Source organism: Orbicella faveolata, unplaced genomic scaffold, assembly GCF_042242905.1.
Source record: "Orbicella faveolata isolate gen_17 unplaced genomic scaffold, um_ofav_v1 contig_35, whole genome shotgun sequence".
Taxonomy (NCBI): Eukaryota; Metazoa; Cnidaria; class Anthozoa; order Scleractinia; family Merulinidae; genus Orbicella; species Orbicella faveolata.
This window is the reverse complement of record NW_028301564.1, coordinates 26,339,910-26,358,502: the sequence shown is the minus strand read 5'-3', so window position 1 is coordinate 26,358,502 and position 18,593 is coordinate 26,339,910. Positions and strand designations below refer to the sequence as shown.

Genomic DNA, 18,593 nt, shown 5'->3' with positions numbered 1-18,593 from the left:
TAGGAAGCTTAGGCCCGGTCGTCCACACTACACCGGAGGAATTTAAAAACACATCAATCACCGGTCGTTTTATATTTTTGTTTGAGGAAATCTCGGCCAGGGAAATTACGTGGTTCTCCTGATCCTATCGTGTTCGAAAAGGTCCGTTTTAAGATGTTTTTCGTCCACACGAAAACTCAAAGCCGGCGTTTTCAAATTCCTCCAGTCTGAAGAACGTTTTCGAAAAGCTCCGTTTTCATAGGTCTGACCGTAGACAGAAAGCTATTATGCGTTTTTAAATCCCTCCGGCGTAGTGTGGACGGAGTCTGGAGCAAACCACGACGTCAATGGGCACCACCAAACAAAAGGTTTAATGAGCAAAACAAAGCCGCTGTATAAGTGTGTTCAGCAAACCTTTGTACATTTCATAGCCGTCCTCTGCAAAACAACAACGCACTGCTAATTTTTCGTGTTTCCATTTAGAATTGAACGCTGTCATTACGTATTTAGCCTGAACGAGGTTTTAGAGCTATAGGCATCCTGGACAAATCCTGGACAAATTCAGTTTTACAAGGCGTTGTCCTCGCCGTCGCCGTCGTCTTTGTCAAGATCCCGGTATTTGCATCTGGGATGCTGGAAGGTCGATACACTTGTTTAACGACCTGGGGTCTGTCATCCTAAGTGGCTGCTTGCTTTGCTCATGTTTTATCCCAACACCAGTAGAACACAGATGAGATGAGAGCATCGTGTAAAAACCGTAAAAAATCACATACATTTCAGCTCTTTGCCAAGGTTCTTTTTGATTCAGCGATTATTTAAGTTGTCGAGCGTTTCGGTAGAAAGTTTTTCCCTCCTGCTGAAACAATCTTGTTTACCTTACTTCGCCGATGCCATCTTCTCCCGGCCATTACTACACGGCAATGGTTTGCGTCTTCTTCTTCAGTTTAGCTTAAGGCTTTGAACACTTAAAGGCCATCGTCATCAATAACGTCCTTGAACATCGCAAGTTGACTGATACCTTTCCAAACCAAGTAATTATCACAGTATTTCACTTTCCATAGCTTCCAGTTCTCGGGGACCTCGCTACTTATATTGACTTCAAGTCTAACTGTTGCGGAGACAATGACATCTGGTGGAATAACATTGAAAATTGTGATGCTTTAGGCCGCGAGGCACCGGAAGCTGTTTTCGCTCGTAGGCATTCTTAGACGGTGGCTGTAACCGTAAGATACACGAGGTGAACACGTATTTTAATATAAAACTGTATGTAAAGCATAAATTACAAAGCCGTTACAGAACATAAGCGTGCATATAAAGAATGTTCGGCAAATTAGCATATTATAGCTTTCTCATTGGCTAACAGCCAAGCCTTTTGTTCTTTCGCTTTAGCAGTGCGACACCACCCGGATGGTTGGGCGGTCAGTTAACTCCAGCGCAATGTACATATCTCTCTTAATCTCTCTTAAAGCAATACCTCCTGGATATATCGCCATAAATATCCCCCCAATATCCCCTCACAGCCTGCATTTCATTAATCCCCGACAAATACCTACACAGCCCGCTTCTCATTAATCCCCTAGTTGAGTACATAAACCTACACATCCTACATCTCAGTAATCCCTCACACACACCTACGCATCCTACATCTCAATAATCCCCCACATACACCTATACATCCTACATCTCATTAATCCCCCACATATACCTACACGGCCTACATCTCATTTATCCCCCTCATATACCTAGACAGCTTTCATCGTATTAATTCCCAACACATACCTACACAACCTACATCTCATTTATCTCCCACATATACCTACACAGCTTTCATAGTATTAATTCCCAACATATACAGGTTTACACAGCCTACATCTCATGAATCTCTAACATTTACCTTCACAGTTTGCATTTTACTAAATCGTTACTAGAGTCATTACTCATCATATTCAGTGGTTATCAACTCATGTAGAACCAAGTGGTCTTAAGATATATCGGAACAATTAAATTGACTATCGCTATTCAAATTATACGTCCCCTTGTAGTCTGGGAACAGGCTCCCGTTTGAGTTAATGGGTTTAGTGCGAACTAGCCAAGTGTGGTCTAGGGCCGGGCGAGCGAGGAGAGCCGAGAGCGGAATGGTGAGGAAGGGGAGCGCAATTCGCGGAATTCTTTTTTCCGCGCTTAACGGCTCGCTTCGTTCACCGGATTTTTTTTTTCCGCCCCCGCCGGATTTTTTTTCTGCCCTCGCTGGGAGCCTGTTCGCAGACTAGTTCAATTGCCGTGCGTTCAGCCGCTCGAACGGATACCGTAAGGAGCGTTTTCGCGTGAGAGGTCACATATTTACCAATGCATTGGAATTTTGCACCCTGTGATTACAATCTGACTCCGCTGTAAGTTCTGTCGTAGTTATTGAGTGAAGACGTGGACAATAATGTAAATTGAGGCATAAAGCTTCGAGAAACTCTCCATTTCGGAAACAGTAAATCCACGCGTTGATCGCTGATGATGTAAACGCGATTGCCTCGATCCAGGGCCACACAACATAGGCCAGTCTATGATCAACGCACTTGTCACTTGCTGTAACAAACGATCCACAATCCTCCGTAGGAAAAAAGATGGCGACTGGTACATTTACCCATGGTTCTTAGGGCACGAAAACCTTAACAACGTTCATAAAAACGTACAGAAGAGTTATAAAATCTTCAAACCTAGGATGCACAATATCCTTAGTACAAGGACAAATATTGTAAAAATTTGGCTTTCTTTGTGTCTTTAGGCTATGTTAGGTTCGCAAGGTATTGTGGTAAAATGTACAGCCGCCATTTTTTTTTTTCCTACGGTTGATTGAAACCATTATAGAAGGCATCCATGAAACAATAAAAACACCCAACACAAAACCAATGGTTTTGATAGCTTTACGATTTTGTATAGCTTCAACCAAGAGAAAATTTGCTTTAACTGGAGAACTGTTTTTCTGAGAGGTTTGTAGATTTCCTTTTTTTGTTCTTCTAGCTTTTTTTCTGACGACTTTGAAAATCCAAAAATGAAAAAAAAAGCACAAAGTGACAACAGTCATTGGAAGTAGAAAAAATATAAATGATAAAGAAAACCACAAGTTCTCAACGTTCCTGAGATTATCTACCAAAATCCTGGAGTAAAACAGTGAGATTAACCACACCTTTACACCGCGTAATATTTTTTCTTTGTTAAGATGTCCTGATAACGGAAAGGAAAGCGAATGATATTCAATCGGTCAACGGAAACACAACATACGTTAAACACTGTAGCAGCAGTTGTGTGAATCCACAGCAAGTTTATTACTTGCCTCAAAAGATCTAAAAAATATTGGTCCTTGGTGGCTGAATCCAACATCTGATGGCTATCCAGGTAGGGTCTATAATAAGCCCCACAGTAAAGTGCTTCTCGCCTCTAGGATTTCGCGCGGCCATTTTTTTCTCGCGGTTTTCTTTCGCGTCACGCACTACGGACTAAGCGAAAGAGGGACTACTCGTAGTCTAATGATCGAGTTGCTCCCTGCCTAGGGGTTGATTTAACGATTTCAAAATGAGTTCATACGGAAAATAATTTTCATTCTTCAGATAACGTTTGTCACTAGCTTTATTATTTTTTTTCCATTTTTAAAGAGCCGGAAAACAAGCCAGCAGAATAAAAAGGGAAACTGATCATCAAAACTCCAACGAAAAGAACGTTCCAGTTCGTACTATGCAAAATTACAAAGCTATCATTGGTTTTAAGCTAGATGTTTTTGTTGCTGTTACTTTGTACGGAGCGCTCGATAGACCAGGTATTCGAATGTCGCCATGGATATATTATAATTGGATGTTTGGCTGGTAGAGGGTTAGGGCAGTGTTTCCACCTCACGACTACACCTTACGCAAATTCCCCTCGAGTTACCCAATTTAAGATGGCAGCCTAATTTGAAAATATGCAATCGCGCGCTCATAATACGCCCGCATGTGTGCGCGGGTGCCTGCGGGTAGGGGTATGAGCATCTTAAGTAGCATGATTTGGTCGCGTTCTCACAGCAAAATACTGACAGTAGGATAAACTTAATGGAGAGAACAACTAGCTTGACATGATTTTCTTGATGATTTATTTTTATTAATGCCAAACTGAACAAGACCGCACTTCAAAATCACATTATAATTGTGGTCAACATAGTAGATTGGTATGAGTCGTTCTCGGAGCTCTGACTCTTTCAGTGATATAACCAACAACTACCATGCCATTTCACAGTCCCTGGTTCCCATATGGAACAGGGCTACGTTCTCGTTCTGGTGTAACTTCCACTGAGAAAAACCAAAGAAAACTGCGGCGTAAAGCTTGACGAAACTCGCTATTACGAATGCAGTACACCCAAGGGTTGATCGCTGATGATGTGAGGGCGATTGCCTCAACCCAGGGCCACACAACAGTGTACAGTTTGTGATCCGCACAGGAGTCACTTTCTGCCAAATAATGCACAACAGAAACAACAGAAGAGGGCATCCAAGATGCCAGAAAAACACCCAATACAAAACCAACGGTTTTGATAGCTTTATAATTCTCTACAGCAAGGGTTGATTCGACCCCTGTCTGAGTGACCCGTCTTATTGCTGTAGCTTGTCTTCTAGCGGCTTTATAAATCCAAACATAGCACAAAGTGACAAGTGCTATTGGAATATAAACCATTAGAACTATTAAAAACGGCCACAAGTTTTCGACATCTTCAAATATAACCGGAAAAGCTGGAAGAATCAGTGAGGTTAACCAGACTATTATGATCACTGCGTAACATCTTTTCTTGGTTATAATGTCCTGATAACGAAAAGGAAAGCGAATGACAATAAATCGGTCAACGGAAACACAACATAGGTTAAACATTGTAGCAGCAGTTGAGTGAATCCACAGCATTTCCAAAACCTTGATTAAGACTGTAGCTGTTCCTGGCGGCTGAATCCAACATCTGATAACCATCCATACAGGGCTTATGACAAGCCCTATTAAAAAGTCTGCTGCGCACAACGAGGCTAAAAATCGGTTTGAAATTGTTCGTAAAGACTCGTTTTTGTAGAACAACCATAGCACTACTGCATTTCCAATGACAGCGGCTAAACCGGAGGAAGCCAACCACACTGAGAGAACGATGGATGCCGCAAAGCTCAAACTTTCGTCGAAGCAGCTAATATTCATGTTGCTTGATTAGCCCTTTATTTCATCTGCACAAGGTAGACAAAAACTGCTTTGAGAAATTAAGGTTGTCACACCAGTGTCAATAAAAAAACGTTCGTTAGTTATGCAACCATTTTGCATAAAACTAAAACAGTTGTGTACGAAATCGCTGTCACTATAGAACTCGAAATAATTGCCTGCCATGAAGCCCAATACTTTATTAGGCTTTCCTTATTAGGAATGTGTTTTTATAGACGACCTCCTAAGTGTGCTTGCCATTTAGATTCAGACCGCCGTTAGCAAAGATGACTGATATAAGAGACTTTCAAAATGGACACGATCTTCTTGTTTGAAGTTGTCCCCTGATCCTTTTATGTTAATGACATCTTCTGTTCATTCAGCTTTCCCAAATGGTATATTTCTTTGTTTTAGGATAATTAAATAGCCTCCTGCCTGACCAACTTAATTAGCTCGAATTTCAGTCTAGCGTTGGCCCAAGCCTTCATTTTGAGTCTGTACCCTTGCGGAACAAGCATGGTAGTAGTCTGGCCAAGCAGCAGCGCAGTGGGGCTACTGCCACCCTTCTTTGACTAACCCAAAATTGGTGAGGGGCCTACTGAACCCCCATCAAAACTACATATGAATTACCCGGCGGTGTATTTCAGATTGACAGCAATTTAGCATACATTAAAACTGTGCATAACTGTTCAATATTCTTCTCATCCGTCCTTTAAGCTAGGTCCATTTTGGAAACGTCATGTTGCGGCGAAATCTAGCCAGCATATTATTAAAAGCCCTAGCAGCCAACGCGGTAATCATTTGACACGTGACTTAAAGATTGGGCTATACTTTCAATACGGCTATCTCATGAAACATCGAATAGAAGATTTTAGACTACGCAAACAGACCGAATGTTAGTATTGGTGTTCTTTATAATTTAACACATCGGTAGTAAAGAAATGCCAGCCTGTTCCAGGCTCTCTCGGTCAGTGGTGACGATCGAACAGGCGGAGCAAGTGGAGAAGAGCAGGACAACTAACAGGCAAATGGACCGCAAGACAAAAAAGAGATATGCGCATGCGTGCATGGTAACGAAGACAATTCGCAGAATTAAATTACACTCGTGTAACCAAGCTCGCCACTTTTGGTTCTTTCTTGTGGTACGAATGTTGGTGTAAACTGGCCATTTACAGGGTATACCATGAGCTAGTAGAGTGGAATAAATATTGAGACAATGCTCTTAGGACATTGTCCCCGTCTTGTTTCTAAGGGAGTCTATAACAAGATAAAGAAATCCAAGTTTGTATTTTATAAGTGAAGTATTTGTTTTGCTCCTTGTGAGATCGTCTTACCCTAAAATATTACAATTTCGCTCCATCTTTGATTGCGTGGATGAAATTATTCTACACTGATATTAGCAGCTGTATCCAAAACAACGGCTGGGCCTCGGAGTTCTTCACATTACGTCGCGGTGTAAGACAGGGCTGTCCCATTTCTCCATATTTGTTCATTCTATGTGCAGGAATTTTAGGTAGCACAGTAAGAAATGATAAAGAGGTTCATGGAATCACGATCTTGGGAACCGAATGCAAATTTTCGCAATACGCTTAAATGGCTCACAATCCTCATTTTCAAGAACTCTATACTTGTTTGACGCATTTGGCTCTATGTCCGGCTTGAAAGTTAATAACGATAAAACAGAAGCCCTCTGGATCGGCTCATTCAAAAACTCTAACACTATATTATTTTCTAATAAACATATAACATGGGCTAAAGGAAAAGTCTACGCCTTAGGAGTCTGGTTTTCGACTTTAGAAGTGAAACGCTTTTTACGTTAACTTTTTCGAAAAAATCGAGAGAATAAAAAAACATCCTAAAGAGCTAGTCTGCTAGAAGATTAGCTCCTCTAGGTAAAATCACGATTGTAAAATTTTTGGCAGTGTCTCAAATTGTGCATGTTCTATCCTCTCGCTCAATTAATGCATCAGGGTGCACTTAAGGTGGCTGCACACAGTTTTGATACCTGTGTTTCATTCACCTTTTTCTCCAAAGCCTTTTATCCCTCGGTCGCCAAAACTAGCAGAAAGCAAGTTAACAACACAAACTTTGGTTTTTTGATGGTTAAGCTGACGTATGTGCCGTTGCCATGGCAACATGAATAAATATAAACAGGCCTGTAAAATCGGTTTTGTTTATTTGTAGAAAAACTAGTCATTAGATTTTCTTTATAATTTGCATGCAACAAGCTTGTAACGATTCTCACAAGTTGACACCATTTTGCTAATAATTTAACAGAGAGATCTTTAATTATCCCTTGTTGAAGGTTCACTGGAATATCTCAAATTTCCTTTGTTAAAGTTCAATTATTTTCAATACTCCAGTTACTTATTTCCTAAAGTATTTTCGTGCAAAATTTCGTGAAATCCTAATGAGCGGTTCTCGAGAAATAGGCGTATTTCCGAGAGTGCAATTTTTCATTCAATCGCAATTTTTTGACTTACTACGCATGCGCTGCATCTAACTGGGTTCTTTTGGTAACAAAGAAAAAGCTGAGAATTGCTGGGTTCTTTGCATTGCTACCTTTTCTAACATACCTTTGTAACAAAAGACTAAAGCCATCAATACACTGCGTTCAGTTATAGAGAAAAATAGCACAAATAAGGCGAGTATTGAGTAAATGAAATGATCGCCCTATTGACGGCATGTTTGTTTTTTGCAATACTTGTGCGCGCGCTGAATTACATCAGCAAAAGCGCGCGCCAAAACTGTGTTCGGCCACCTTAAAGGATCGTGGTAAATGGAAGCTTTTCGTAGACTTCCACCTCTAGAAGTACGGAGGAAAAGTAGTATTTTTAAGTAACCTTGAACCGCAGGATGTTCCTCAGCTTAATCTAAGAGATCCTTTCTTGACAGAAATTATAGAACACTGGACTAGTTTCAATTACAGAGAGAAAAACCTTGATTTTAGCTCTACGGGTATATGGCACAACTCACTGATTAGAATAGATAACCGACCTTTCTTCTATACATCTTGGCTTAAGGCAGGGGTAAAAGAGGTTAGACATCTACTTAAACAAGATCAGACCTAGCAGTACGACCATTTCAATGTAATTTTATTCTCCTATTCTCATTTTGCACGCTTAATTTTCAGATCTACTTTCGTTTTTTCAACGGAAGTCTGTAACTGCTTTTATCTGTTTTGTTTATTTGAATTTAAGCAATGTTTAAAATTATTTAGTCTGATTTCCATATCACTTGGTTTTGGACATAACTGGAACATGATAGCAAGAAATTCGATCGCAGTCAATGAGTGAGGCAGAGAGACACTGGAAAGCATATGTTACTCGCGGGATTGTTCGCCCTCCCCTTGATCCACCGTAACCCTGAGACAAATTGTGCTCGTAGATCGCTCGAAAAATCAACGGGCAAAAGTCAATAACTCAAATAATTAAACTTAGATGAAACGTTTTTCTGGCTCTTAGGGTACCTTCCTTTAGGTTGATCTTGAGCAGTATCAGTGATCTAAGATCACTCGGATCACGGTGCATCGAACGAACCGATGAATCCGTGACCAGAGTGGATTTATCGGTTCCTTTGATGTACAATGATCTGAGTGATCTTGGATCACTGATCCTGATTCAGATCACTCCATAGGAACGCACCCTAAATTATAACCCTGTTATTACCTAGCGCCTATGGGGTGTACAGGCCCATTTATGGAAGGGGTTGCAACAAATTCCACAAAACAGGAGGTTGGATTCAAACATGGCGCACCATCCAGCTCAAGCAGCACTACAGTGATAGCACTCGGCTTCAGTGACAGCACGTTTGCAGGCACAAACAGTGTGTACTGTGGACCAGCTGCAGGCCAATAACGGCCCAAGTTGAAGCCATTGACAAATGCCTGACCTTTATGCCATCCTGGCAGTTGTAGAAAAGTGTCAAATACGGAGTTGCTATAGGGACTTAGCGGAATTTCGCCATGATAAAAAGAAGGAGCAAAGGTGTCATCTGATGCAGTGAGAACGTTGTTGCTCTTATCTTGAAGATGGGAAGAAGATGTAAGACTTGAAGGTTCTGACACAACATTTCGCAGGCTTATGGGATACATCTGCCAATTCATCAGCAGCGTCCCACCGATTGTCACATTTCCAACAATTCCTTTGGGATCAACCATTCCGGGGCCAGCGTTAACTCTTCCTGTGTTTTCAACCAGAATGTCCAGTTGTAAAAAGTGTTCAATGTGAAGCATTACACTCGATTGGCTCCACGTGCGAAACATTGTTGCCTGGCGAACTTTTCCTACATAGACAATGGCCCTGTCACGCACTAAGCTTGCGATGTTCAAGGGAACACTCGACTGTGAAAACGCTTTTGGGATTTGTGTTCTGTAAAGAACAAATCCGTAATTTTGTCCAATCTGCTCCATGGTTAAAGGAAACGATGCATTCACAGGGCCATGGGGAGCGGCAAGCTTTGGCACAGCATCAAGGAAGGTCGACATTCGGGTCATCTGAACTTTACCATAGGCAAACTTTGTTGTGTTAGCAGGAATGGGAACTACAGGTATCTTCTCATGTTTGGCAATCGTCTCCAGCAGAATGTGAAATTTCGTTCCGGTGTCACCAGCCTCCGTTAAGGGCGCATCGTAGTCATAACTTGTAGGTATGGGTTTGTACATAAGCAAATTATCATTGGCACCATTCATAAAGTCAAAGTTCGTTCCACCTTCATACATGTAAATGTTGACGGATGCATTCATGGACAGGATCTTTTCAAGAGATTTTGCGACCAATGCTGCGGCTTTCGTCTGGTGTTTTTTGCCCCAGTGATCAATCCAGCCAGTGTAGAACTCAGAATTAACCAGAGGTCCCTTAGGAGAAAACTTGCGCATGACTGCAAACGCACTCTCGGGGTCTTTGTCCGGTCCAAAATCAACAGTCGCATAGAGAGAAGGTATTGTGCCGCATGAAAATAAGAACTGCCAGTCACTGTCCACTGTGAAGAGAATCACATCATCTCCCAAATATTTCCGGAATACCTGCTCCAGATGCGTCATGTAATCGTGGTCACAAACAAAGAAGCTGCCGTACTCATTCTCGACTTGGACTGATATGACGGGTCCCCCATTGGCGTACAGCAGTGGTCTCACCTTTGGAAGTACTACGGACATCCACGAGTCTACAGCATCAAGGTATCGCTTGTCCTTGGACGACCTTAGTGCAATAGATGTATCATTCAACAGCCAAGCTGGAAATCCGCCAAAATCCCACTCGGCACAAATGTAAGGACCTGCTCTGACGATCACCAGGAGCCCAAGGCTGTTGGCGAGCTCGATAAAACTCACAAAATCTGCATCTCCCTCAAAGTTGTATTGTCCTTGAACTGGTTCGTGGATATTCCAAGCGATGTAAGTCTGCACAGCGTTCAAACCTCCGGCTTTCATCTTCATGAGCCTGTCTTTCCAATAAAAACGAGGAACTCGAAAATAATGAAGGTTCCCGGAAATGTAACGAAATGGTTCGCCATCTTTTAGGAAACAGTCGTTTTCGTAGTCGATTGTGAAAGACTTTGAGTCACAATTCTGTAAACCAAACTGAACTACCAAGAATAAAAGAAGAAAGCCTCCTAGACCCATTTTCCTGTAGCGTGACTTTATCGTTCGATGCGTGATCTTTGTATCAGATATCACTCTAGCATGATACACTTATGACTCAATTCAAGAGTAGAAATTGATTTCTTGCGCAAGGCCGAAAAATCTCTTTGTCAAGCCATTCTATTTAATAGGTTCACTCTAGTAATGTCATACTGTTTAACTGTAGTCGTCAAGTAAAATTATAATAGTAATAAATGGAAGTCTCCTCGATAAGGTCGATCCGCCTACAATAGCAACCAGCTCAAAGACATGCCACTATTGTCAAGTAACAATGTGAAAACACACTGGAAGTGATATTAGCTAAGTAAATAAAATTGAGTTAAACTGAGCTGCATCGCCCAATGGGATAGTCCTGTCCCTTCGTCCGTCGAGGGAAGAACTTCCGTGTGGAAGTGGAGGGGATGTTCATCCGAATTGTATACGTATAAAAAGTGACTTCGTCACGTTTTTTATCGGGAGCGCTCTATTCACACCTGGGTGGGAGGCCGAGTAGGTTAGAGTTAGAGTCCTGAGGTACGGGTTACTGCGGGAATTGCCGCAATCAGTTTAATGCGACCTTACAGAAAATGTTACAAGGAGTGGGTGAGGTGGAGAAGGGGTGTAACTTCCAAGAGACCAGTAAACCACGATTCGAGAAAGGAGTAATACTCTATTTATTTGTTACTGATTTTTAAGTGCCATTCTCAATTGAGGATTTGTTTACAATCCCGGGGTATCCAATCGATGGAAACCAATGATCGGAAATTCAATCGATAAAATTAGTTAATTGGTATCGATTGGTATCGGCCAATCGATGACCAATCGATAACCACACAAAAACCGTTCATCGATTGCTATCGATTGGCTCAGCAACTTCGAACAGACGTCACGCACACTACCTGTCCGATCATCCGCCATTTTTAGGAAGCCCTGGGGACGAAATTGATCAAACAAATTTCGACCCAGTCTTCTCAACGCAAAGAATATACCCCATTGCACTTGTACTCAAATTACCCACTTGCCCATCATTGCCTTTCCGTGTCATAATGTCTACGCAAGACGTCCGAGTAGAGGCTTTACTGAATGTAAGGTGCATCGTCAAAGGCTATCATCTTTGCTGTTTTGAGGTGAATGTCGGTGAAGTGTTAACTGCAAACAAGAAGAGGGGATCGAGAAAGGGGAAACGCGTTTAAAGTTAGGGGTGGCGAATGGTCCCTCAAAAACCATGGGTCTCGCAACATTTTCGCCGAATTTCACGGGTCTCGCAGTCTCGTTTTTTAGCGGTTATGTGCGTCTCGCAGTCTCGATTTTTCTCACAAAGCTGTCTCGCAATCTCGATTTTTTTAAGGCTAAGAAAGTCGCGAAGTACCGATTTGTTTTTTTTTTTTTTTTTAGTAAAGTTAAATGACATCACAACATCTTAGAACCTGAACGTCTTGAGTTCGCATTTAAAACACTTTAAAGTGTCGGTCTCGCAATTGAAGAAATCAACATGTCTCGGGCTCGCAAAGAAAGACGCTAATCTCGTCGTCTCGCAAAGTCTCGCAGTTACCATTCGCCACCCCTAAAGTTGTGAACCATCGTGGACAGCTCGGCCACCTAGAGTCCGAGCTTGTGGATCCTCTTTGGCCACTACATGCAGATATTTCTGTGTTGTTCTTCTGTCAACATTAAAATGAAATGTGTTTACAATTACTGCATACAAAGTTGTGTTTTTTATGCGTCGATTCCGGTTCCGTCAATCTGCAACCAATCGATACCAATCGATACCAATTTATCTAGCGATTGGTATTGGTAATCGATACCAATCGATAACCACACGAATCTTCGCCATCGATTGGTCATCAATTATCAATATCAATCGATTAATTGATATTGATTGGTATCGATTAATATCGATTGTCATCGATTATCGATTCCATCGGTTGGATACCCCGGGTTACAATGTAACGGCTCTGGTCGCGCGGGAACTGTCGCGGCTAATCCGAGATTAAGATTTAGAAACCGTTTCTTTTTTTAATTCTTTTTCTTTTATATACTAACAGGATATATTATTAATAAATTGTTTAACTGGACTAAGCTTATAAAAAGCTGCAGGTGACAAAATCCATGATAGCGCTAGAAGCCTATCACTCTCAAATTATCGAAAGTAGTCAAACTAAAATTCTCTTGAAATGGTACGCTAATCACTGAACGAAAGAGAGTGTGTGAACTAGTATTTATGCTTTCAGGAGACTTTCGTTTCGTAATTCTGCCCGAAGGGTCAAAGCGTTAGCAACAGGGAAAGAGGTTAATGGGCAGGGCGAGAACGGACGAACACTTTCTCGCGGTTAAAACCAAAAGATGTACCCAGCGATTGGTTCTACTGTGTATCAGTTTGTTTTCCATTCAGTATATCGTGTTGCTTATTTATTTCCCGGATCTTGGTGGACAAAATTGCTACAATGCATATAGTAATGATACTACTATATTCACAGAAGTCCCTTTAAATGAATTTACTTGTGGAATTATCCCAGAATTAGATTTACTGAAAACCATGAAGAACCGGACACTCCGTCTTCACTCTTGTGCGTAAAGATGTTATAACCCACCAGGGCTTTTAATGAAATTTAAACGACCTGGACTTTATTCGGACCTATTGCTACTTGGGTGACAGACAAACCCGCGCCTTTTTCACAGGTGCATCGACTTATCCAAGGGTGCGATACTAAGAGCGGCTGCTGTTGGGTGTTCTGTTTTACCAGGTGACAAGTGCAGCCTGGTTTGTCACTCAAAACAGGAAATTTCCACCGAGAGATACCCATTACGCTCATTTCCATAATAAAAATACCTGGAAAGGAACACTGGGTTTTAATTTCCCTTTCTGCTCTAAGCATCAACAAGTGGCTTTGTTGATCACGTTTATTTTGATGCAACAATAACGTTAATTACAATACAAATATTACCTACACTAGTAACATACAATAGCGAAAAAAAAATGTAACTTACTCTACTTACTTAACACTCATCGATGTCTCATATTCCATGGGTGTTTTTTATTTTTACATCGCATGGAAGTATGACCACAAAATCGCCCCCAAAATACAAAGTTTTCTTTAATATGCTAAAAGGCAGAGCCGCAGCTGCTTACAGGCAAATCGGTACGCGCGAAGCACTTCTCGTTAAAAATTTTAAATATATTTATGTATTTCAGGTTTCTGTAAGAGGCTATATGCTTTAAAAAGAAAAAGAATAAGTTAGCACATAAAAAAGTGGCTTTTTTCCTGTTAATGCCTCGATCAGAGTTTCAGTCTCGCTAAGGTCCAGAAAAGACAAGGAAAGGCTCTTAACCAAAGTAAGTTTTCGCAGCTTGTCTTACTAAGTTTTAATTTGATTATGAAAAGCTTTTATTAATAAGAAAAATTTTATCTGAGTGGAAAGTAGGTTTAATCAAGAGAACATAATCCGATTTGGTCCTTAGGATTGTAAGCTGCAATTGATTAACAAATGCTAGACATAGGAGCGCCTCATCTTTTTAAATCTTGAGATTAAACTGACTTTTGTATACTCTGAAGTCAAGAGAAAGTCTATCTAAATATGATTAAGTAAACGTTTGGCTCCAAAAATTCATTAGTTCAGCGGAAAAAAGAATAACTATTCATTTTCAGACTTATCAGTCCAATTATAATTGAGCCCCGCTATTTCGAACTCTCAGGGGAAACGAAAAATAGTTCAAAATAGCGGGGGTTCGAAAAAGTTGTTGGTAAATGGCTGAAAGGCAAATCCAAGGGAATTGTTCTTGAGTTGGAGATAAAAGGAGGATTCGAAATAACCGAGTTCGAATTTAGCGGGGTCCAACTGTATGTGTAAGTGGCACGCAACCTGCAGAAAACTCTGACCTGGGAACATGCGGTTCACGTCTACTTCTGATTTACCTTACCTCCGCTGACAGGGGGAACGCTTTTCATAAACATTGGACTGATATAATATTTTCTCCCTGTGTGTTTGCTTGCTGTCTATCCCGTTTTGAAATTTCGAAATAATGCAATACCACATTGTGTGCTGCGCGCGCGCGCGCGGCAACATTGAATGGGCTGAACGCGCGCGTTATCTTCATCTTCCACGTCGGGATAGCTTCTCATGTTTTGACAATTGGCTTTGATTATCTCACTTTTGAGCTCAAGATAGGGCACTATGTGTAACACACTGATCGACGAACCCTGCCATAAGGGCAGTCCATTCAGAAGAGCAGGCGTTGAGACGAAAAAATAGTTTGCGCGTGGCTGAGAGGCAACATCGTGGGTGCCTCGAACGCATGTGCGACAACTTCGTCCCCAGCCTTTTTCAAGAGAAAAGGTCTGGAAACGAGGCCGCCGTTCGTGCGGAAATCCTACGAAGCCTACCAGGAAATGAAGGCAACCGAAACTCAGCAAAGGGCGAGACCATAATGGAAAAACCTCAACCAACTTTGGCTTTCCAACTTACAATAAATTCTAAAGGGAAATTCTTGGCCATAACTCAATTTTTTACACAAAACCTGCTTTAAAGCTGTATGTAAATATATTTATATTAAGCTTATATCAAATTCAGAAAAATCCTTTGTTATTTTTGTGATACGTCACAAAGAGAACATAAAAAATCGAATTCGGAAAGTAGGAACACGAGATCTCTCTGAACAGTTTTTGCAATTAAAAAGTCCTGTAATTGGTTGGCATTGTTTAACACCTGCTCGGAAAAGCAAGCCTTTTAATCATGAAAGAGCTTTCAGTAAAAGAAAAAAAAGCGTGTCTGGTGTGGAAAGTAGTTTTAATATAACTCTTGCATTTGATTGGGCCCTTAGGGTAAATGCTAGACCAAAGGGCGTCACTAAGGTAATACAGTTTAAAGAGTTTGCGTCCTTCATGAATATCATCAAAAGCTCGTAACAAAACCAACCTCGATAACATTAGTACAGGAGGTTCTTCGGTGCTTTTCAAGGGATGTGTGTAACTTACACGGAAAATAAATTTTCAATTTGCTTCTTTAGGCATTTAACCAAAAAAAAAGTGTTTTAGAAAAGGGAATGAAGATTGGATAATCATGATAAATGTCTCAACCGGCGAAAACTGAGTTCAACTTCTTGACAATTTTAAAACCGATCGCGCCCTAATTCCGCGCGCTACTCTTGTAAAACCACTCTTTCTTCCTCACGTATTTGCGCGCGGGAGAAACAGAGTGGTGAGGGTTCAAAGACCTGTTTACTTAAAGTAAGTCCTGAGGCATTGAAGTCTGAGTCTGAATAAAATTGAAATATTTGAATATTTATAGCACGATAATTATGGTGTCAATATTTTCATAAAAATAAGTCTATTTCCATTAAAAGTCTTTGTAAAATGAATAAAAGAAAATCTTAGCGTTGCCAAACCAAAATTTGGGGTTCATTATGGCAAAGAAGTGTAGAAAACACACATCCAAAAGGCGCAAAAGATTGCAAGACACCTGGCTTGGCTTCCCCCGGCCGTAATATTTTCCGTTCTGGAGCTTCTAAATTTCACTCCCAGTTAAACAAATTGGAAACGGGGGATTAAATTCCAGCTTTAGTTGCTTCAGGGCTGTGAACAATGTTCAGTTGGCAGTTTTAATAAACTCTCGCAGCATGTTTACGAAGCTCTTTATATTATTTGTTCAGTTACTCAATAGCAATACTTGAGCGCTTAGAGATAATACTTTGCTTACTTCGTTCGACCCCGGAGAGATTTCAAGATATCTAAATAGTTAGTACTTGTAAACATGTGTTTTAAGAATTCTATTTTGTAATTACTTAGTCATTATAATTATTTTTTTCCCAAAAAAGTTTTTATTTGGCATTCCTGAAGGCTGGTTATGTGTATTTTTCTCGCTAGTTCCGCTTTAAATGGCACAGGTCAACTAATTTTAAATGACAAGATTGATTGCTGGACTCACGCCGAAAAATCCTGAAGTATCGTGCGGTGGGAAGCGGTAAATTGATAGTTTCTCGTATCTATGTTCGAGGCATGTCATCTGACTCGTCAATATGGGCCATAAATTTTTGATGGGCCAGATATCACGAAATATCTTGACCGATATCACTTGATATCTTTATCAGTTAAAGCAACATGCATACAAGCGATTCAAATTCATTTTTGCTGCCTAATTATATGTTGTTGTTGTTGACACACAGACCATTGTCAAGCGTAACATTAAGCATAAAAGTTTTTATCTAGCGCCGGTGTATTTCCGTAATTTCCCGTACTAGATTATGCAGCTTTCCAGCCCCTTGCGGTAACGCATGAAAACTAACCCAGCATTCAGTCCTCCCTCCTGTCGAGGTCCATTAAAAGTGCTATGTGTTCCGAGTGCCGCACCCTATAATCGCATGGATTTACCATATTTTAATCAACCACGGAAGTTTACGAGACAGTTTTAGTACATTAATACGCCTTACGCGCTTGAATCCATCATAACAGTTTGCTCTCATCAGGAAGAATCGAGATAATTCTTCGTTGAAATTAATAAACCGAACTAATAGCGAGGTGGCAAAAATTTATTCGCTTCAGTGGGAACTTTCCAGTCTCCCTAGGACTCTTTTATGAAATATTTTAGAAAAACGGAAATTTATGTTTATTTAATCCTATCTAATGTTTTCTTTTACGCCAATAGCTCTTGCTGGAAATAAAATTGAAAACAAACACAAAATCAAGGGTACAACTGCTTCGGTATTGTATGAAATTCTTTAAAGCTTTGCAGAAAATAATAAACATAATTTAGTTCAGTAACTTTAACACTGGGTCGCCTAAGACTTAGATCTTCTTTCCTTTATTTCCATCGTTACAGGTATCAACTAATTTTTCACTTTTTGCCGGGATGTCGCAATCTCTCTTTCAAAATATTTTTCCATAAACACGAAAACGCAAGATGCGCTAGAATTTTATTTTACTACCAATTAATTTTCTCATTCAAAGCCGCGGACAAACATAATATTTTCTGCATACGAACGTGCCTTTCGACTTCAAACACGCTTCTTCTTCATTAGAGCGCGCGAGAATTCCTTTTATGGAGATTTTCTGTGCTCAATATGAACAGTAAGGGAAAAAATTTATCGTGCGGCGTCAAAATTGAGCGGCGACAGGTGCACGGAGGTTAAAACTGATTGAACTAGAAAACCCTAGAGACTCAAAGTCAAAACAATGGTGTTTTTCCTTGCTAAAAGAGACGTAACGTCGCGTTGGGTCCGTAAATCTTGCTAGATTTTCCTCGGTTAAAATAAACGAAAAGAAATAGTGCTTTACCTGCAAATTTCTAGTGGTTTGTTTGAGAAAAGCAGGTATTTCAGGTCTGGGGCCAAATGAATAAGACGTGACATAATTTCGAAAAGATAGGAAGATAAACCAGTTAGCTTGTCGGTTCTTTTAAAATATTCTCGGGAGCTAATGAATCCAGAATGCGAAACAATAATTTTATCGCGTCGATCGAGACAAAGGAGATGCCCCATCTCAGGAAAAGCGATATCCGATGAATAAGTCCACATTATACTCTTCAATAATTCATACAGAATCGTTTTAAACAATGGTTGCCCTGTAGGATCAGTTTAAATCAAAAGTATCAACCGTATGACAGAAAATTTCCCACCAAATTAACGAAAAGTAATAAAGCTACATTTGCAATAAAACTGAAGAAAAAAAGAGCTGTTTTTACGATTTTTTGTGGCAGAAAAATTGACAGGAAACACGCGTGCTTGTTTGGATCAATAACGTACTTTGATTGGTCCTTTTTTTCTTTGATTGTTCTATTGTTCAACAACCCAATCAGAAGGCGGCACTTCATGGTC

The 18,593-nt window shown here is 40.5% G+C and overlaps 1 protein-coding gene and 2 pseudogenes across 1 annotated transcript; all 3 read right to left on the bottom strand.

Moving 5' to 3' along the window:
• Positions 1-1,996: 1,996 nt before the first annotated feature.
• Positions 1,997-3,988, bottom strand: LOC149104046 (trace amine-associated receptor 9-like; annotated as a pseudogene).
• Positions 3,989-4,066: 78 nt separating this feature from the next.
• LOC110043389 (beta-2 adrenergic receptor-like) lies at positions 4,067-5,200 on the bottom strand. The gene has a single exon (XM_020748842.2). It carries the CDS (start codon positions 5,170-5,172, stop codon positions 4,231-4,233), a length of 942 nt encoding a protein of 313 aa, XP_020604501.2. The 5' UTR covers positions 5,173-5,200; the 3' UTR covers positions 4,067-4,230.
• A 3,047-nt stretch (positions 5,201-8,247) lies between these two features.
• LOC110043373 (beta-galactosidase pseudogene) lies at positions 8,248-10,837 on the bottom strand (annotated as a pseudogene).
• Positions 10,838-18,593: the final 7,756 nt, after the last annotated feature.

What these genes read in the sequence shown, in the direction of transcription:
- LOC110043389 (XM_020748842.2), bottom strand. Translation starts at nt 5,172, where the DNA reads ATGAATATTAGCTGCTTCGACGAAAGTTTGAGCTTTGCGGCATCCATC.